At 46.0% G+C, this 22,235-nt stretch overlaps 1 protein-coding gene across 1 annotated transcript; it reads right to left on the bottom strand.

The window, feature by feature from the left end:
• Positions 1–396: 396 nt before the first annotated feature.
• On the bottom strand, positions 397–16,938 carry LOC139399468 (tumor protein 63-like). The gene is made up of 4 exons (XM_071144883.1): positions 16,915–16,938; positions 16,635–16,832; positions 674–931; positions 397–417 (listed from the first exon to the last, which is right to left on the bottom strand). Exons 1-4 carry the CDS (start codon positions 16,936–16,938, stop codon positions 397–399), a joined length of 501 nt encoding a protein of 166 aa, XP_071000984.1.
• Between the last annotated feature and the right edge of the window lie 5,297 nt (positions 16,939–22,235).

Genomic DNA, 22,235 nt, shown 5'->3' on the forward strand with positions numbered 1-22,235 from the left:
AACATTTTTTACATTGGTAAATTAGTCTAGTCAGATCTGAACTCGTAGTAATCGTGGTCGAATTACCGACCTGGGAGCCCCCATTGATTTTCTTAGTCACTCCGATATCATATTACAACATCTTTCTCCTCCCTATGACAAAATATTCTCTCTGCCCCATGGCAAAATGTGTAGAATTGCAGGAAAGGAACTCCACATTTATTTTTACTGTCAAGAGTGGGACCACTAAAATGTTTTGCTCATAAGGTGGGGGTAGGTCCGTGATAGAACACATCAGTCAACCATTCGTGATAGAACACATCAATCAACCATTCGTGATAGAACACATCAGTCAACCATTCGTGATAGAACACATCAGTCAACCATTCGCTATAGAACACATCAGTCAACCATTCCTTAGACATCGCAGAATTTATACTTCCAACACAAATAATGGTGAATTAAAATCATGTTGAGTCACTTGACATAATTTTTTGTAGACATTCAATTGGATAATAAATGGAACGAATGCATTTCCAAACAGAACATCTGTCATTGTTAAGAGGTAATAGATACAATTGTGACTGGTGTTAATGGGAATCTGTAAAGTGTGTTGAGACTCATTGTAAAAATGCACTTTACAATTAAGTAATCAACTTCAAAAAAAATATATTGATTTGACATGAACTCTTACCGTCCAGGTGGCAGACTTGGCTGTGGAGGACTGCTGGAAGGAGACGTCGAAGGTGTGTGTCCCGGCGTAGTCTGTGTTGGAGGGGATAGCCGGGGAGGGGGACATGGCGTCGAAGGTGGAGCTGGGCTGGGCGTAGGGTGAAGGAGCTGACACGTTGTTCTGGACATGGTCGTTGTTGTAGGGACTGGTGGAGGTAGAGCCGCCATTTTGGATGTTCTGATCCATGCTGTTCAGCAGCCCCAGGTTGGTATACTGTGACTGGACAGACAGAGAGAACTTTAAATGACCAATTGTACACCAAGGTCCAATGGAAAAAAATTCCACTTCCACTTTATCCCAAATCACGCCAAAATACACACAGAGGTTGGACAGGTTGGAACAGAGGGCAGCCATGTTACGGTGGACATGGAGTAGTTTTTAGGGGTTTAAGGGCCACAGAGCCTTGCTCAAGGGGCCAGGTTGTTGCGCTGTTATTAGAGAGAGGTGAGAAGATGGGGGGACACACCAAACACAGGAATGTCTCCTAGAAATGACTCGTAACAGGAGAATGTTACAACGTTTCAGTCTAGAGCTCACAGATCAGTCTGAAACTCAATTTCCACAGATTGCAGATTTTTTTTTTTTTAAATGAATGTTTGAAGACAGATTACCCTTGGTTCATTGTCAGCTGGTTAAATGAAAATGGTGGATCTGATCAAAGTGACAGAGTGGCTGAGGTGCTGAAATAGCCTTAAGGGACCAGCAGAGTTGTAGTTATGTGTCAACATGTCAGGTAACTTGTATTGGCTGACAGGGGCTAACAATGGCCAAACTCCTGGCCTTGTGTAAGATATGGTGGTGAGAAGAGCCCTTTACATTTAACAAAAACAACAACAAAAAAACACGTTAAATTCGTATTTTCACATGTCGAGCTTAAATTTCACATGTATTAAAATGTAAAGTTCACATGTTAACACCACCTTGTCACCTCATGTGAATTTCAATTCCACATGTATTAAAATGTAAAGTTCACATGTTAACACCACCTTGTCACCTCATGTGAATTTCAATTCCACATGTATTAAAATGTAAAGTTCACATGTTAAAAACGTTCACATGAAAATCCGGTATGTAGTTTCACATGTGAAAAATTTCACGTTCACATGTGGAATTGCAAGTTCACATGTAAAAAATTAAAATCACATGTAAAAAAATTAATAAAATCACATTGATGAGATCTGAATTTGACATGTGGTAGTGAAATAGGGTTGTTCTCCTCACATGTGAAAAGGTGTTAACATAGTAGCAGTAGCAATGTGTCCCCATGTGGAATTGCTAATTCTGTAAAAAGGTAACTTAGCCTACCTGAAAATAATACTTAAAGTGTGTTAAAAAAATAACGATTTCTTATTTTGGAGTTTTACCGCCTCTCGTCTTCCTACTTGGTGACAGTTAGAAGAAGTGAAAAACACTGAGCAGTTAGCGCTCCATGTCTCCTCATTTATCCTGTTAAAATTACCACCGTCAGAGTTAATCCGTTAACAATCTTAAAATTACAGCTTCATTTGAGTAAATTATTAATTTCGGATGAACCATAGCAAATCGTACATGATTAAAAATGTTTTAAATCGTTTGACATTAAAGTGCGCAAAAAAGAAAGCACACGTGAAAGTGTAGCGGACATGAGTCGGGGGTGGTTGTGCACGGTCACGTGACGAGGTAGCCCCACATGTGACTTAAACAGGTGTGTTGGCCCTCTTGGCTGAACGGCCAGGTAGCCCCACATGTGACTTAAACAGGTGTGTCGGCCCTTCTTGGCTGAACGGCCAGACAATCCCGCCAGCTACAAAAACATACGTGAAATTTATATCACACGAAAAATGTTGGGAAACCACATGTGAAACAGAAGTGTCTCTTTTTCCCCCACATGCCATTTTAAACATGATTTGTTCACGGCAAAAAAGTCATGTGAAACTGCCCATAAGTAAACTTTTCACTGTTAGCCTGCTTTTCTTTCACAAAGCATGTGAGAAATAAAATGTGTGAAAACCAAGTTTCTGAGATATATATATATATATTTTTTTTAACCTGAAATTTGTTTATGTGATTATTTTTTGACACGATTGCTTTGGAACATTGTGTTTTTTGTTGTTGTGAGGGGAGTCCCCCGCTGAGGGAGAAATACCGGTTTTCTTTCTGTAGGTCAACAGTATCTGGAAGAAGCCAAGATTATAATCTTCAATCGTGTTTGTTCTGAATGTTCTTATTGTTTCTTATCAGTAATATGAGCAATATTTATGGACTCGTATGTCAGCTGAGACATACTGTATAGTCTACAAACTTTTTTCAAAAAATGAGAAATGTACCATCCTCCTGTGACCCCCGATCCCATAGTTTAAGAAACCCTGCTATAGAAACACTGAAGCCGATGATGAAATTATTTTAAAATAGTTCTGTTAAAAAAAGGTAAAAACCAACGTGTTTCGGCCCATAGCCTTCATCGGGGGTTTTACCTTCCCTAATAAAAAGGTTATAAATAATGAATACTTATATACTGTAGATTAGAAACATAGTGTCTCCATCAACATGTCCAGTAAACAGAAAGTAACAAGAGTTCCTGATTAATTAAGCATCGTTTCCATTCTGGTAGACCCTCCATGTCAACAGACTAACCCCCCCGCACATTCTGGTAGACCCTCCATGTCAACTGCCCCCCGCACATTCTGGTAGACCCTCCATGTCAACCCCCCCCGCACATTCTGGTAGACCCTCCATGTCAACCGCCCCCCCGCACATTCTGGTAGACCCTCCATGTCAACCCCCCCCCCCCCGCACATTCTGGTAGACCCTCCATGTCAACCCCCCCCCGCACATTCTGGTAGACCCTCCATGTCAACCGCCCCCCGCACATTCTGGTAGACCCTCCATGTCAACCGCTCCCCCCCGCGCATTCTGGTAGACCCTCCATGTCAACCCCCCCCCTCGCACATTCTGGTAGACCCTCCATGTCAACCGCCCCCCCCACATTCTGGTAGACCCTCCATGTCAACCCCCACCCCCCCCCACATTCTGGTAGACCCTCCATGTCAACCCCCCCCGCACACATTCTGGTAGACTCTCCATGTCAACCCCCCCACCCCCCACATTCTGGTAGACCCTCCATGTCAACTGCCCCCCCCACATTCTGGTAGACCCTCCATGTCAACCCCCCCCCCCCCCCCGCCCACATTCTGGTAGACCCTCCATGTCAACCCCCCCACATTCTGGTAGACCCTCCATGTCAACCCCCCCGCCCACATTCTGGTAGACCCTCCATGTCAACCCCCCCCCCCCCACATTCTGGTAGACCCTCCATGTCAACCGCCCCCCCCCCCCACATTCTGGTAGACCCTCAATGTCAACCCCCCCCCCCCGCCCACATTCTGGTAGACCCTCCATGTCAACCCCCCCCACATTCTGGTAGACCCTCCATGTCAACCCCCCCCCCCCCCCCACATTCTGGTAGACCCTCCATGTCAACCCCCCCCCCCGCCCACATTCTGGTAGACCCTCCATGTCAACCCCCCCCACATTCTGGTAGACCCTCCATGTCAACCCCCCCCACATTCTGGTAGACCCTCCATGTCAACCCCCCCCACATTCTGGTAGACCCTCCATGTCAACCCCCCCCACATTCTGGTAGACCCTCCATGTCAACCCCCCCCGCACATTCTGGTAGACCCTCCATGTCAACCGCCCCCCCACATTCTGGTAGACCCTCCATGTCAACCCCCCCCCCCCACATTCTGGTAGACCCTCCATGTCAACCCCCCCCCCCCACATTCTGGTAGACCCTCCATGTCAACCCCCCCCCCGCCCACATTCTGGTAGACCCTCCATGTCACCCCCCCCCCCCCCACATTCTGAAACAGAAGTTTTTCACTGTAAGGTCTACTACACCTGTTGTATTCAGCATTTCACTGTGAGGTCTACTACACCTGTTGTATTCAGCATTTCACTGTAAGGTCTACTACACCTGTTGTATTCAGCATTTCACTGTAAGGTCTACTACACCTGTTGTATTCAGCATTTCACTGTGAGGTCTACTACACCTGTTGTATTCAGCATTTCACTGTGAGGTCTACTACACCTGTTGTATTCAGCATTTCACTGTAAGGTCTACTACACCTGTTGTATTCAGCATTTCACTGTAAGGTCTACTACACCTGTTGTATTCAGCATTTCACTGTAAGGTCTACTACACCTGTTGTATTCAGCATTTCACTGTGAGGTCTACTACACCTGTTGTATTCAGCATTTCACTGTGAGGTCTACTACACCTGTTGTATTCAGCATTTCACTGTAAGGTCTACTACACCTGTTGTATTCAGCATTTCACTGTAAGGTCTACTACACCTGTTGTATTCAGCATTTCACTGTAAGGTCTACTACACCTGTTGTATTCAGCATTTCACTGTAAGGTCTACTACACCTGTTGTATTCAGCATTTCACTGTAAGGTCTACTACACCTGTTGTATTCAGCATTTCACTGTGAGGTCTACTACACCTGTTGTATTTGACACGTGACAAAATCTGATTTGATCAGCCTCCTCAGATCAATGGCTCCTTCCCAGTAATTTAGTTGAACAATGATACCACCGCCACAGTACTGGGGAAACAGCTCCCAGGTGAGATTTCCCAACCTATTCTACAGTCCGCTTGTTGATCAGACTCAGATCTGTTTTCTTACCGGTATTTGAAGTCTATTATTATGGTTGTTAAATTTAGATTTATAGACTTTCCATACACAAAAATAGACACTATCTGCCAGTACAAGTAAACAGTTAACTGTAGCTACTACTGTATAAGAGAGCCAACATCTAGAGACTGAGAGGACAGGGTTCACACAGCCGGAGTAGCTTGACAATCAAAATGGCCACCTGTTGAGAGGAGGGAGAATGTTCCCTGGACCTCAGCCAGCTTCCTTTCTTTCCTCCCCATTCTGCTCCACGTTTCCCTCTCCCTCCCCCTTCTGCCTCCCCCCCTTCGATCTCCCTCCCTCCCTGCCTCTCCCCCCTTCCCTCTCCCTCCCTCCTCCCAGCTCTATCCACTCTGCGCCACGTTTCCCTCCCTCCTTGCCCCCCCCTCCCAGCTCTATCCACTCTGCGCCACGTCTCCCTCTCCCTCCCTCCCTCCCTCCTTTCCCCCCCTTCTGTCTCTCCCTCCCTCCCTGCCTCTCCCCCCTTCACTCTCCCTCCCTCCTCCCAGCTCTATCCACTCTGCGCCACGTCTCCCTCCCTCCTTGCCCCCCCTCCCTGCCTCCCCCCCTGCCCCCCCCCTTCCCTCTCCCTCCCTCCCTCCTTCCAGCTCTATCCACTCTGCTCCTCCATTCCACTCCATTTATAAACTGCACATTCCAGTCCGAGGTGTCTCTTTAGACACCCATTAATCTCTGCAGGACAGACAGGCAGTCAAGGGCCCCTTGTTTATTTCAGGCTGCACGGTCCCCTGTCCCACACAGCTGTCCAGCACACGCCCTCCCACTCACATCACCAGGTGCTGCTTGCTGTGTGCCAGGTGACAAACACACACACACACACACACACACACACACACACACACACACACACACACACACACACACACACACACACACACACACACACACACACACACACACACACACACAGAAACAGCACCTGAGGGAAGTCATCCCAGCCAACCTCAGCCTAACACAGAAACAGCACCTGAGGGAAGTCATCCCAGCTAACCTCAACCTAACACAGAAGCCGCCCCAGGGGAGATGCTTTAGGATTTGGGCCTGTGTTCCACCAGTCCGCTCAACCCCCTGGAAACAATGACACTGGGTCTCTGAAGAGCCTGTCCGGGTTAGACCGGGCAGGTGTCAGGAGACAAGTGTATTGTGAAGGGAACACACACACACACACACACACGGGAAGATATCTCCGTACTGGAGAAAGCATACCCTCCATCCAACATACAGTAGGAGGTTTTCTCACGCCTGCACAGTGATACACACGCCTTAACAGTGATACACACGCCTTAACAGTGATACACACTCATTCACAGTGATACACACTCCTTCACAGCGATAAACACGCCTTCACAGCGATAAACACGCCTTCACAGTGATACACACTCATTCACAGTGATACACACTCCTTCACAGCGATAAACACGCCTTCACAGTGATACACACTCCTTCACAGTGATACACACTCCTTCACAGTGATACACACGCCTTCACAGTGATACATTGACCAAGGTCTATTGACCAAGGTCCAAGTAGTGCACTATATAAAGGAATAAGGTGCCCATAGGACTGGCCAAAGTAGTAGACTATTTAGAGAATAGAGTGCCATTTGGGATTCATTCTGGGTGAAGGCAAGCCTGGTTAGGATCAGCTCACTAGGCTAGATTAGCCTCATGCTAAAGGTTAGCCTGGTTAGGATCAGATCACTAGGCTAGATTAGCCTCAGGCTAAAGGTTAGCCTGGTTAGGATCAGATCACTAGGCTAGATTATCCACAGGCTAAAGGCTAGCCTGGTTAGGATCAGATGGTCTAAGATAAGCTTATTATGCTAACGACATCAGCAAGGGACTCATTCATCTTGGGTAACCCAGAACTAATCTTGCGTAATTGGTCGTATGCTTGATTAAGTTCTGGGTCGATACGTGTTAAGTGAAGAGATGGAACGAGGATCCAGGGTTCTCCTTGGATGTCCCCTCCCCGTCCGAAAGACACTAAACCCCTGAGAAACTGTGATCTGTCCGAACCACTGGAACTAATGCTGCTCATTATCTCACTCACCCCGTTGCATCAGGACAGCTCTACGCTACCATTTATGTTAACATAGTCTGTCCACCAGAGATTAGGGACTAGTGTGTATCCTGGAACTTTGTGTGTGTGTGTGTGTGTTTGTGTGTGTGTGTGTGTGTGTGCATGCACACGCTAGTAGCTACCTGGCTACCTGGTGTTTTTAAATGAAAAGCCTGATGCCAGAGACCAGACATCAACGCCATTCAGGTGGAGAGTTGACAGGAGGTGGATGAGATGCCATGATGAGATTCACTTCATACCAGGACTATGGCCTAAGAGGTTCCACTTCCTACCAGGACTATGGCCTAAGAGCTTCCACTTCCTACCAGGACTATGGCCTAAGAGGTTCCACTTCATACCAGGACTATGGCCTAAGAGGTTCCACTTCCTACCAGGACTATGGCCTAAGAGGTTCCACTTCATACCAGGACTATGGCGTGAGAGGTTCCACTTCATACCAGGACTATGGCCTAAGAGGTTCCACTTCCTACCAGGACTATGGCCTAAGAGGTTCCACTTCATACCAGGACTATGGCCAAAGAGGTTCCACTTCATACCAGGACTATGGCCTAAGAGGTTCCACTTCATACCAGGACTATGGCCTAAGAGGTTCCACTTCCTACCAGGACTATGGCCTAAGAGGTTCCACTTCATACCAGGACTATGGCCTAAGAGGTTCCACTTCATACCAGGACTATGGCCTAAGAGTTTCCACGTCATACCAGGACTATGGCCTAAGAGGTTCCACTTCATACCAGGACTATGGCCTAAGAGGTTCCACGTCATACCAGGACTATGGCCTAAGAGGTTCCACTTCATACCAGGACTATGGCCAAAGAGGTTCCACTTCATACCAGGACTATGGATTCCAATTTGAAACAAGGGAACCACCTAAAGTCAGCTTGAATATTTAACTGAGTGGAAGTGGAAGCTATCAACCCTTAAAAAGAGAGATATTCAGGCCCCTTCTTCCTCTTCCCTTTAAAATCAGGTCTGATTCCACTGCAATACAGCAGCCATTTAAATCACCCCTTTAGCTGCTCTTAAAAACAACCTTCCGTTTACAGCCCTGCTCCTCCTAGCCGTCTGAGGCCCAGCCCCTGGGGGCGGAGGTCAGGCAGAAACACAATGCACTCCTCCTAGCCCTCTGAGGCCCAGCCCCTGGGGGCGGAGGTCAGGCAGAAACACAATGCACGCCTCCTAGCCCTCTGAGGCCCAGCCCCTGGGGGCGGAGGTCAGGCAGAAACACAATGCACGCCTTCTAGCCCTCTGAGGCCCAGCCCCTGGGGGCGGAGGTCAGGCAGAAACACAATGCACGCCTCCTAGCCCTCTGAGGCCCAGCCCCTGGGGGCGGAGGTCAGGCAGAAACACAATGCACGCCTCCTAGCCCTCTGAGGCCCAGCCCCTGGGGGCGGAGGTCAGGCAGAAACACAATGCACGCCTCCTAGCCCTCTGAGGCCCAGCCCCTGGGGGCGGAGGTGAGGCAGAAACACAATGCACTCCTCCTAGCCCTCTGAGGCCCAGCCCCTGAGGGCGGGAGTAGCAGAACTCCAATGCACTCCTCCTAGCCCCTCTGAGGCCCAGCCTGGGGGCGGAGGTCAAGGCAGAAACACAATCCACTCCTCCTCACCCTCTGAGGCCCACCCTCTGGGGCGGAGGTCAGGCAGAAACTGCAATACACGCACCCTCTCCCCTTTTATAGTCAACTCCTTTGGCCATCAGTGCACTATATTACACCCTACATAGGAAATAAGAGTGACATTTGGGACGCACAAACACAATCAAAAAAGGCCTTGATGTCCTCAACAGCTTTTAATAAAGCTGGTGAAAAAGTTGCTGCTCAAATGGAAAGCAGTCTGTTCTGTTCCAGGTCTCTTGAGTTTTTCTTCGTCTAAAAGGCAGGCAGATTCTGGAGTCAACATTTCAGAATCTTAGCACAAGTGGGAGAAACTAATTCCAAATGGTACCCTATTCCCTATGTAGTGCACTACTTTAGACCTTATTCCCTGTGTAGTGCACTACTTTAGACCCTATTCCCTATGTAGTGCACTACTTTAGACCCTATTCCCTATGTAGTGCACTACTTTAGACCCCTATGTAGTGCACTTCTTCCAATTCCCTATGTAGTGCACTACTTTAGACCCTATTCCCTATGTAGTGCACTACTTTAGACCCTATTCCCTATGTAGTGCACTACTTTTGACCGGGGCCCCATAGGGTTGTCTGAGAGCCCATAGTGCTGTGGTTAAAAGTAGTGGACGAGGCCAGAGTGCTTGCTACCCTATTGACCTTCAGAGTGATAGCCTGTCGATTCCACAGGAGGATTCCAAATGATGTGAGTATGCAGAGACACACATATCAGGGATTCCTCAAATGCAAACAGCAGCTCTCACTCAATAGGTCAGCATCATTACTGCTGGTATTCATAGTGAATGTTGTATCATGACTATTCGGTTTGGCACATACTAGACACCTACTGTAGGATCTTAGCTTGATCACCCGGTTGGTCACCCTGTCGATGCAGGAAATGCTAACTTTAAAAACAAAATGTCAGACTTGATTTAACCTGACCCGATTTAACCTGACTAAAAATGTCAGACTTGATTTACCCTGACTTAAAATGTCCTTGTACCCGGACTAAAAATGTCAGACTTGATTTACCCTGACTTAAAATGTCAGACTTGATTTACCCGGACTAAAAATGTCAGACTTGATTTACCCTGACTTAAAATGTCAGACTTGATTTAACCTGACTTAAAATGTCAGACTTGATTTACCCTGACTTAAAATGTCAGACTTGATTTAACCTGACTTAAAATGTCAGACTTGATTTAACCTGACTTAAAATGTCAGACTTGATTTAACCTGACTTAAAATGTCAGACTTGATTTACCCTGACTTAAAATGTATCAACCCCTATAAAAAATGTCCACGAATTATAATCCTCACAATAATTCCCATTTCCTGTCGCTGTAGGATTATTTTCCTGCTGGGAGAATCTGGTCAAATTAAGATTTTACATCTATGTGTATGTGCATTGAAATTGTTTTGATTTGACAGTTTAAAAATAGTCTTATATTTAGTCCCACTCTCTCCATGAATCAGTTGCCATAGTTTTGGAACCATATGCATTTATATGGGCTATTTAGGATACGGGTTGGAACCAATCAGATTCATCTGAGATACAGTAGTCCCAATTCATTATTTGACATGACCAAAGATCAGGCTTACTTTAACTGGTAACGTTTCCTCTCTGGTGAAAGTGATGCTGCTTATTCTATTGTTACTAACTCTTTACCACCAGGAGAAAGTTCAGAGACAGGGGAGGTCAATAAATCGGACCCCTTCTCCTTGCAATAGCTTATAGCTATTACTATACAAGGCAGCATGAGGCAATTGATCACCTCAGAACTTTAAAACTGCCAATAAATGACAGGAACCAGAGGAGACCGTTGCCCCAGGGAGGAATAGAAGAGGACCTGGCCCTTAGACCTGGCCCTTAGACCTGGCCCTTAGACCTGGCCCTTAGACCGGGCCCTTAGACCGGGCCCTTAGACCTGGCCCTTAGACCTGGCCCTTAGACCTGGCCCGAGGGGAGAATACATTCCAGCCTCTCCTCTGACCTGCACTGTGGTCCCTGGGTCAGTCTGAAGGGGGGGGGGGGTCCCTGGGTCAGTCTGAAGGGGGGAGGTGGTCCCTGGGTCAGTCTGAAGGGTGGAGGTGGTCCCTGGGTCAGTCTGAAGGGTGGAGGTGGTCCCTGGGTCAGTCTGAAGGGGGAGGTGGTCCCTGGGTCAGTCTGAAGGGTGGAGGTCGTCCCTGGGTCAGTCTGAAGGGTGGAGGTGGTCCCTGGGTCAGTCTGAAGGGTGGAGGTGGTCCCTGGGTCAGTCTGAAGGGGGAGGTGGTCCCTGGGTCAGTCTGAAGGGGGGAGGTGGTCCCTGGGTCAGTCTGAAGGGGGGAGGTGGTCCCTGGGTCAGTCTGAAGGGTGGAGGTGGTCCCTGGGTCAGTCTGAAGGGGGGAGGTGGTCCCTGGGTCAGTCTGAAGGGTGGAGGTGGTCCCTGGGTCAGTCTGAAGGGTGGAGGTGGTCCCTGGGTCAGTCTGAAGGGTGGAGGTGGTCCCTGGGTCAGTCTGAAGGGGGGAGGTGGTCTCTGGGTCAGTCTGAAGGGTGGAGTTGGTCCCTGGGTCAGTCTGAAGGGTGGAGGTGGTACCTGGGTCAGTCTGAAGGGTGGAGTTGGTCCCTGGGTCAGTCTGAAGGGTGGAGGTGGTCCCTGGGTCAGTCTGAAGGGTGGAGGTGGTCCCTGGGTCAGTCTGAAGGGTGGAGGTGGTCCCTGGGTCAGTCTGAAGGGTGGAGGTGGTCCCTGGGTCAGTCTGAAGGGGGGAGGTGGTCCCTGGGTCAGTCTGAAGGGGGGAGGTGGTCCCTGGGTCAGTCTGAAGGGGGGAGGTGGTCCCTGGGTCAGTCTGAAGGGTGGAGGTGGTCCCTGGGTCAGTCTGAAGGGTGGAGGTGGTCCCTGGGTCAGTCTGAAGGGTGGAAGTGGTCCCTGGGTCAGTCTGAAGGGGAGAGGTGGTCCCTGGGTCAGTCTGAAGGGTGGAGGTGGTCTCTGGGTCAGTCTGAAGGGTGGAGGTGGTCCCTGGGTCAGTCTGAAGGGTGAAGGTGGTCCCTGGGTCAGTCTGAAGGGTGGAGGTGGTCCCTGGGTCAGTCTGAAGGGTGGAGGTGGTCCCTGGGTCAGTCTGAAGGGTGGAGTTGGTCCCTGGGTCAGTCTGAAGGGTGTGGGTTGTCCCTGGGTCAGTCTGAAGGGTGGAGGTGGTCCCTGGGTCAGTTTGGTGTTTAACCATCCAGGCGAATGGAAAGCACACCATACCGAGAGGAAAGGAGATGTCAGAGGACATCAGTTTGGGGAAGGATAGAAAATAATTTCAACTCCATCATTCCACTGTGATAATATAGCATTTACAAATGGAGAGTCTTTAACATGACAGCAACTCGACCTAGAAGTGGACGCTCTTCCAAAATATCCCCAAGAGCCACAAGAACGATAATACATCAGGGTAAAAGCCAACCCAAACATCTAGAGACCTCCCAGACCTCCCTTGCTGCATCTTGGGTAACTGTGCTTCAACAATAAGAAGAACGCTGAATCAAAAATACCATTCATGGTAGGGTTGCTAGGAGGAAGCCTCTGCTGTCAAAAATGAACCAAACTGCCCGTCTTAACTTTCTCGGAGACCACCTGGACAAACCTAAAAAAAGGTTTCTGGAAGTCCATTCTATGGACCGATGAGGCTAAAATGGACCTTTTTGGTCAATCAACATCGCTAAGTTTGACGAAAACCCAACACTGCCTACCACCAAAAGAACCTTATCCCAACATTCCAGCATGGTGGTGGGAATGTCAAGATCTGGGGCTGCTTTTCCTCTAGATCTGGATGACTCTACATCATTAAGGGAACCATGAATTATTAGGTACACCAGGAGATTCTGGAACAGAACGTCATGCCATCAGTCAAGGAGCTAAAGCTGGGCCAAAAATGGATATTTCAACAAGACAACGAGCCAAAGAGCATTCAATCAAATCTACCAAAGAATGGCTCAGGAGAAAGAAGATTTGTGTTTTGGATTGGCCAAAGTCCTGCACCTAAATCCAATCAAGACGCTGTGGCAGGACCTGAAGCGGGAAGTTCATGCCAGACACCCCTCAAACCTCACTACAATTGGCTAAGTTCTGCAAGGAGGTGTGGTCAGAAACAGATGTCATAGACTGATTACTGGCTATAGGAGACGTTTGCTCCAAGTTGTCACTGCTAATGGAGGTGCTACAAGCTATTGACTAAAGGAGCTCAGATATTTTTGCACACATCAAATCTGATTTCTGTTAAATAAACCACCTTTGTTAAATAAACAATAAAAATATATTTTTATTTTTATGTCATTTACTTGGAATGTCTTTAGATAAGGATAAGGATTTTTATTTAAATATTTTCTAGCTAAAATAATGACCAGACCTGTAGGGTTCACAAACTTTCAAGCAGTACTGTATACCTGCTGGGGTGGGCAGAGCAGGTGATTGTATCTACAACAACACACCATTAAAGTAATTACGAGCGGCGACTAAAACAGCAGCGCCTGGCCCACCCCATTCCTGATGTCCCTGGAGGCTCCCTGGAAAGATAAGAGGGAGGAACCTGATACTTTACCCAGAGGCTGCATCCCAAATGGCAGAATTAGTGCACTATGTAGGTAACAGGGGGATCTTTGGGACACAGCCAGAAGGGATATAGGTGGACAGAGAGAACTCCTGCTCAGTAAACTTAAAAGAGTTGACCTGTCACACCTGCAATCTGCCCCCTACAAATCTGAGAAGCCATCAGTGATCCTTACGGATCTGAGAAGCCATCAGTGATCCTTACGGATCTGAGAAGCCATCAGTGATCCTTACGGATCTGAGAAGCCATCAGTGATCCTTACGGATCTGAGAAGCCATCAGTGATCCTTATGGATCTGAGAAGCCCTCAGTGATCCTTACGGATCTGAGAAGCCATCAGTGATCCTTACGAATCTGAGAAGCCATCAGTGATCCTTACGGATACCAACTCCTTTTTATTTATGACTTCACAAGAAAAGTCCCCTACTTATCACCTGTTTAAAAACAGAATATGGATGACGGTTCATTCTTAAACTGTTAAATACATAAAAACACTTATATTTCAATCTCTTTACAAATTAAAAAAAAAAAATGGATTTCCCCTGCCCCCATTCCAACTATCTTTTCAGAAGAAATCTGAGACTGTGAGAGCATTACAAACCAAACCTGTGGACCGTTGGGTTACCTGTCCCCAGATTAAAACCCACAGGAAGGGGGTTCAGAGGTCTCAGGTAAATCCTCTTATCTACGGCCATCCACTGTGTGTGTTGATACCAGTCCTATACCAGCAGAGTAGAGCCGTCAGGTATTAGGTAGACAGACACCCTGAGCGCTAAGAATGGTGGGTTTTAGATGATCAACCAGACAGAGCTGTTTAGCTCTAACGGCCATCCTAGAAGGGGTGGAGAGTAGCAGATTGACACCAGGAGACTGTAGTCTTAACAGATAACATAATGGAACAAATAAAATAGGATTCTTTCTATGTTTAATGACATTAACACAGTTCAGAAGTGTTAATCTGCCCCCCCCCCCCAAAAAAAAGCATATTACAAAAATATCAAGATAACAATTGTCATAAAAATATGAGAAACTATGAATTCCAGAAATATAAAATATTCAGGGCTACTAAATCAAATCAAATCAAATGTATTTATAAAGCCCTTCGACAATCAGCTGATATCTCAAAGTGCTGTACAGAAACCCAGCCTAAAACCCCAAACAGCAAGCAATGCAGGTGTAGAAGCACGGCCACTACAGAAATAACTGTACTTGTTCAAAGTAAAGTGATATTTGACAAATTGTGATATTTGACAAATATTTGACAAATGATCCAGAAATAGAACAGGATCATAAATAAACAAAAAGCCTGAATACTGAATATAATCACAGTGACTAGTTGTCGTCACCATTATCTGTTGTTGTCAACAGAAACAGAACTTTCTACTGTGTCACTTCTGTCTCGAAAACAATCATATTTGGACGCATTTCCAGATGGTCATTTTAGAAGAGATCCTTATTTCACTCCCTTCTGTAATTCAAACCGCCAAAACAGCTTTAAAACCACACATTTCTGTTTCCCGTCAATTATATTTGGCTCCATTTTGGATAACCCCAAATAAGTTTAGAATGCATCAATCTAGCTTCATAATGTCACAAACATTTGACATTCTTTACCTGATTTCATTCAACCACCTGAACTATGGCACATTATTTCAGGCTATATTGTTTCCATGTAAAATGTACATTTTTCTGTTCCTTATACAACGTGAAAAGAGCACTGCTCTGCAAGGCTCATCAAATCCACCCATCAACCACCATTTTATCTTCTGTCTGGAAATGGAATCACAGGAATAATCTTTATCAAAGCCACAACTAGGCTTATACACAATACCAATTCACACAAAGTTACAGGATCATTTGGGGAGATAAATCAGACATGATATCTATTTTCATTCTGTTCTGTGTTTTTACAATTCAGCAGATAATCAAAATCAGTCTAAAATCCCAGAAAAGCAATACTATCCATTACATAATTACTGAACATTCACAGTCTTGTCAGATGAAGGTGAAAACACTGATGTAACTAGAACTATTGGAAATGGAACTATTATAACTAGAACTATTGGAACTAGAACTATTATAACTAGAACTATTGGAAATAGAACTATTATAATTAGAACTATTGGAAATAGAACTATTATAACTAGAACTATTGGAACTAGAACTATTATAATTAGAACTATTGGAAATAGAACTATTATAATTAGAACTATTGGAAATAGAACTATTATAACTATAACTATTGGAACTAGAACTATTATAATTAGAACTATTATAATTAGAACTATTGGAACAGGAACTAATGGAAATATAACTATTATAATTAGAACTAATGGACCTAGAACCATTGGAACTAGAACTATTATAATTAGAACTATTGGAATACAACTATTATAATTAGAACTATTGGAACAGGAACTAATGGAACTAGAACTATTATAATTAGAACTATCCATTCCACATCTCAACAGGACAGGGTAGCGGAGCAGAGCAGCCATTTCATATAGCACCTTTTCCTCTATTCAACAAACACTCCAGGTGTTGACATTCCCCTGCACACACACACACACACACACACACACACAACGCCACTAAATCGAAACGCAAACAAAGAGGAATCTGTCGCCAAAACATCTTTCTCTGTTTGTGTGCGAGTCCCACAGACAGATTTAAAATGACCACTTATGGTTTTTAACTACTAAAACATATTCCTTTGTTAAATGAAGCTCTATACCGGCACTAAGCCCTAATCCGCCAATAACCTCAGAGCCCAAAACATATCAAACTGACTTCATGGGGTGAAATCTAACATATAAAAGTGGCAGTAACAGTCCTATTAGGTATTTCAGTTTGAGGCCTGACATCAAATATTCCATCTGTCCCACTACCGTCGAAGCTCCATGGAGCCAAGGGGATGTTAGTGGTCCCTGATGCCCCAGTAGGAGCCTCCTCCCTGGGCCTTACCTCGCTGTACGACGTGGGCGTCCCCGTCTCCAGATACAACATGTTGGCGCTGAGGTTTAGCAGTGCTGCTGCTGTGTGCTCCACTGACTCCAGGATGAATCTACACCTCTTGGTCCCTGTCTCAGTCTGAATGAACGAGTGGCTATGAGGACTATGGATGACAACAGGACAGGACAAGCAGAGAGTCTCTATAGGAATCTATGGGAGGGAGATATATACCAGGGGGTGGGGGTGGGGGGGTAGGGAGGAGGAGGGATCTGAAGAGGTACCTGTCCAATACCTGGGGTGGTAAGTCCACACCCATCTCCCGGAGAAGCTCTCTGGTTCTCCTTGTGTCTCTCCCTAAAGACGCTCAGCAGCGATACACATACAGCGATACACATACAGTTCACTCAGTAGATTCCCTTCTTCTATCGTCAACATCAACACAGCCAGTAGAGTTAATACAAACTGCTTTCTGACAACTCACTGCTCTGTTCTACAGGACAATATGTCAACACAAAAAGCTTTGAATATCCACATGGAGTATTACGTTCTAACGTCCTTAAAGGCTCTGAATGCTGAACTGACCTGCTGTTGGAAACCTGGAAGTGTAGCCTGTAGAGGCTAAACAACATGTCTGATGTATTGGCTGGAAGTGTAGCCTGTAGAGGCTAAACAACATGTCTGATGTATTGGATGTTAGCTGGAAGTGTAGCCTGTAGAGGCTAAACAACATGTCTGATGTATTAGCTGGAAGTGTAGCCTGTAGAGGCTAAACAACATGTCTGATGTATTGGATGTTAGCTGGAAGTGTAGCCTGTAGAGGCTAAACAACATGTCTGATGTATTGGCTGGAAGTGTAGCCTGTAGAGGCTAAACAACATGTCTGATGTATTGGCTGGAAGTGTAGCCTATAGAGGCTAAACAACATGTCTGATTCATTGGCTGGAAGTGTAGCCTGTAGAGGCTAAACAACATGTCTGATGTATTGGCTGGAAGTGTAGCCTATAGAGGCTAAACAACATGTCTGATGTATTGGCTGGAAGTGTAGCCTATAGAGGCTAAACAACATGTCTGATGTATTGGCTGGAAGTGTAGCCTGTAGAGGCTAAACAACATGTCTGATGTATTGGCTGGAAGTGTAGCCTGTAGAGGCTAAACAACATGTCTGATGTATTGGATGTTAGCTGGAAGTGTAGCCTGTAGAGGCTAAACAACATGTTTGCTGTATTGGATGTTAGCTGGAAGTGTAGCCTGTAGAGGCTAAACAACATGTCTGATGTATTGGATGGAAGTGTAGCCTATAGAGGCTAAACAACATGTCTGATGTATTGGCTGGAAGTGTAGCCTGTAGAGGCTAAACAACATGTCTGATGTATTGGCTGGAAGTGTAGCCTATAGAGGCTAAACAACATGTCTGATGTATTGGCTGGAAGTGTAGCCTGTAGAGGCTAAACAACATGTCTGATGTATTGGCTGGAAGTGTAGCCTGTAGAGGCTAAACAACATGTCTGATGTATTGGATGTTAGCTGGAAGTGTAGCCTGTAGAGGCTAAACAACATGTCTGATGTATTGGATGTTAGCTGGAAGTGTAGCCTATAGAGGCTAAACAACATGTCTGATGTATTGGATGTTAGCTGGAAGTGTAGCCTGTAGAGGCTAAACAACAACCAATAATATAAAACCAATAAATTAATAGCACATTGAATAAGCTAAATACACAGAAATGCTACATTATAACATTATCCACTACATTACTGTCTGTCTTCTTACATGACGCCCCCTCTCTATGTAGTGTTGTCTTAGGTCTCTCTTTATGTAATGCTGTCTTAGCTCCCTCTATGTAGTGTTGTCTTAGGTCTCTATGTAGTGTTGTCTTAGGTCCCTCTTTATGTAATGCTGTCTTAGCTCCCTCTATGTAGTGTTGTCTTAGGTCTCTATGTAGTGTTGTCTTAGGTCTCTCTTTATGTAATGTTGTCTTAGCTCCCTCTATGTAGTATTGTCTTAGGTCTCTCTATGTAGTGTTGTCTTAGGTCTCTCTTTATGTAATGTTGTGGTGTCTCTTTATGTAGTGTTGTGTGTTTTGTCCTATATTTTTATTTATCCCAGGAGGCCTTTTGGTAGGCCGGATGCCTTTTGGTAGGCCGGATGCCTTTTGGTAGGCCGGATGCCTTTTGGTAGGCCGTCATTGTAAATAAGAATTTTAACTGACTTGCCTAGTTAAATAAAATATTGAATAAATACTGCAACCTGAGTGTCTGGAGGTTTCATAAGAGAGGTGGTTGTTGACAGTGCAGGGTAAGTGGGGTGGAGGTGGGGTAAATTCTATTCCTGCAGGACAAGAAGGGGAAACTCTTGCCCTCTGGCCCGAAATTAAACTCTTTCAAAGCTGTCACTATACGGAGCAGAACCCTTACTACTCTGTGCCCTTGAGTCATTTATCGCTGATTGTCTACAATCAGTAGCGACACCCAACAAGCCTTCCCAGACCCCATGTCCAGGGGCCACAGACCTACCAGGACCCACTGACCACTACACACCCAGCCTGCCCAGACCCCATGTCCAGGGGCCACAGACCTACCAGGACCCCCTGACCACTACACACCCAGCCTGCCCAGACCCCATGTCCAGGAGCCACAGACCTACCAGGACCCCCTGACCACTACACACCCAGCCTGCCCAGACCCCATGTCCAGGAGCCACAGACCTACCAGGACCCCCTGACCACTACACACCCAGCCTGCCCAGACCCCATGTCCAGGAGCCACAGACCTACCAGGACCCCCTGACCACTACACACCCAGCCTGCCCAGACCCCATGTCCAGGACCTACCAGGACCCCCTGACCACTACACACCCAGCCTGCCACAGACCTACCAGGACCCCCTGACCACTACACACCCAGCCTGCCCAGACCCCATGTCCAGGAGCCACAGACCTACCAGGACCCCCTGACCACTACACACCCAGCCTGCCCAGACCCCATGTCCAGGGGCCACAGACCTACCAGGACCCCCTGACCACTACACACCCAGCCTGCCCAGACCCCATGTCAGACCTACCAGGGGATCCAGGGGCCACAGACCTACCAGGACCCCCTGACCACTACACACCCAGTCAGGGATGGAAATGAAGATAGGCTATCACTTCTCAGACTGGGCTATGACAAACTATTCAGCCGGTGAGTGAAACGCAGACTTTTACGATATTGCATGGCACAGATATGTGACCCGAGCCAATAGAATGTCTAGTAGATATAGCCCAGCTGGCCAATCCCCAGGAATCTTGCGTTCCAGCCCAGGCTCCTTGGGCTGCAGACTTTACAAGTCAGCCTGCACTGGCTGTAGAGCAGAGAGACACGTTAAACCAAAATGGCCCCCATTCTGATGTTATGGCCTTCCTCTCACCTGCCACAGTACGGTGACCTCATCTCATTCAAGCCCTGACCTCTTTTGAAGCTAGTAATTAGTTGAGTTAGCTAAACCAACTTGAATTATGTTAAGAAAACATTGGAAAAATGTTGAAGAGAGGTTAGGGAACTCTTTGGTTGTGGTTCTGAATACCGATCCTGTGCAGGTGTTGTTACACGTGGTCTGCCACTGCGAGGATGATCAGCTGTCCGTCCTGTCTCCCTGTAGCGCTGTCTTAGACGTCTCACAGTACGGACATTGCAATTTATTTCTGCAGTCCTCATGCCTCCTTGCAGCATGCCTAAGGCACATTCACGCAGATGAGCAGGGACCCTGGGCATCTTTCTTTTGGTGTTTTTCAGAGTCAGTAGAAAGGCCTCTTTAGTGTCCTAAGTTTTCATAACTGTGACCATAATTTCCTACCGTCTGTAAGCTGTTAGTGTGTTAACGACCGTTCCACAGGTGCATGTTCATTAATTGTTTATGGTTCATTGAACAAGCAGGGGAAACAGTGTTTAAACCCTTAACAATGAAGATCTGTGAAGTTATTTGGATTTTTACGAATTATCTTTGAAAGACAGGGTCCTGAAAAAAGGGACACTTCTTTTTTTAAACAAGTTTTGACACCTACTCATTCCAAGGTTTTTCTTTATTTTTACTATTTGCCAAAACAGTTGTGTTGTGACAAGGTAGGGGTGGTATACAGAAGACAGACCCTATTTGGTAAAACCCCAAGTCCATATGATGGCAAGAACAGCTCAAATAATCAAAGAGAAATTAAACAAAATCAAATACAAAATAACAATGCCAAATCAGTGAAAAGTTCCCAAACAAACATCTATAGTCCAAAGATAATCATGTTGACTGAATGAAATATTCCTCAGCTCCCATCAACTGGAATGTCTCCTGTCCAGCATAGTTCCATGACTGTCAGTCTTTGCATCATACGAATTTGAAAGTGGTTCTATTTCTCCAGCCACACCCCCCACATAGCAAACCAAGTTGTGGTCTGTTGTTTTGTTCTTGTTCAAAATGAAAGAGAGAGGGCCTTTAAGCCAAAAGGTAACTTTACAAGTCACACACACACACACACACACACACACACACACACACACACACACACACACACACACACACACACACACACACACACACACACACACACGCGCGCGCCGAGGTGAGTCTGGTTAGCCAATATACACATCATCTCTGTATCCAGTCCTAAACGTGAAGAATGGGCACGAGTCTAACTATTGACTTTTAACATTAGCCCTCCTAGTCAATAAAAGGATAAGGTGACACGGTTTAAAGTGTGGCCTCAGGTGACACAGCAACACAAAGGGAGTAGAGCCCTAAACCTGACCCTCACAAATTACAGCACAGAGACACAGTGAAAGGTGGATGAATCCCTGAAAGAGGACAAGCCTTCAGGGGGACAACTGTTCTATAATACACTATTATCCGCAGGACAAAATACGCTATTGGAGTAACATTTAGAAATGAGAATTGATCAAATTCAACAATAATTTTTTTTTTTTTTTTTTTAAGTGTCCCACTTGACTATTTGGCAACAGGGTAGGAGATCAGTGATTAAGGCTTGAGCTTCTTCTAAACGGTAGTCGGTAAACTAGGCCTGAAACCCAACACCTAAACAGCAGCTTGTTTACAACAGAGGGCTAAATGAGTTAGCTATAGGCTACGGTAATGAAAAAGAAGGCCTACTCTACAGCTCCCATATAAAATCAGTCATAACACTACTGAGACAAAAAGAGGCTCCGTTTGTCCCTTCTCAGAGCCTTTTTTTCCTTAAGTCTGCTAGATTAGTCCAGTATCAGGTGTCAGGGTGTCAGAGTGCTGCACGGTGCAGAGGGAGAGAGAGCTTCCTTCCACACAGACCAGACAGGACAGGACAGCAAGGCGGTGGAGAGAGACTATCCTTTTACGCACAGCCCACTCACCTGCTATTTTCATTTGGGTCGGTGTCACGCTCAGTCAACTACATAGAATTGGTTTTCTTACTCATTTTAGCAGTGGGCGGACTGCGTTTCACAGGAGAGGCATTTGAACTTAATCATTTACATTTTTGTTATCAAAATGTGTTTTTGGTAAGAAATGCCTTCTGGAACTTTTATTAAATAACAAACTTGTTGCCATCTGTAAATACAAAATACACATTTTTTAAAATTAAGCCTGGTTGGTTTAGCCAAA

This window comes from Oncorhynchus clarkii, unplaced genomic scaffold (assembly GCF_045791955.1).
Source record: "Oncorhynchus clarkii lewisi isolate Uvic-CL-2024 unplaced genomic scaffold, UVic_Ocla_1.0 unplaced_contig_12371_pilon_pilon, whole genome shotgun sequence".
Lineage (NCBI taxonomy): Eukaryota > Metazoa > Chordata > Actinopteri > Salmoniformes > Salmonidae > Oncorhynchus > Oncorhynchus clarkii.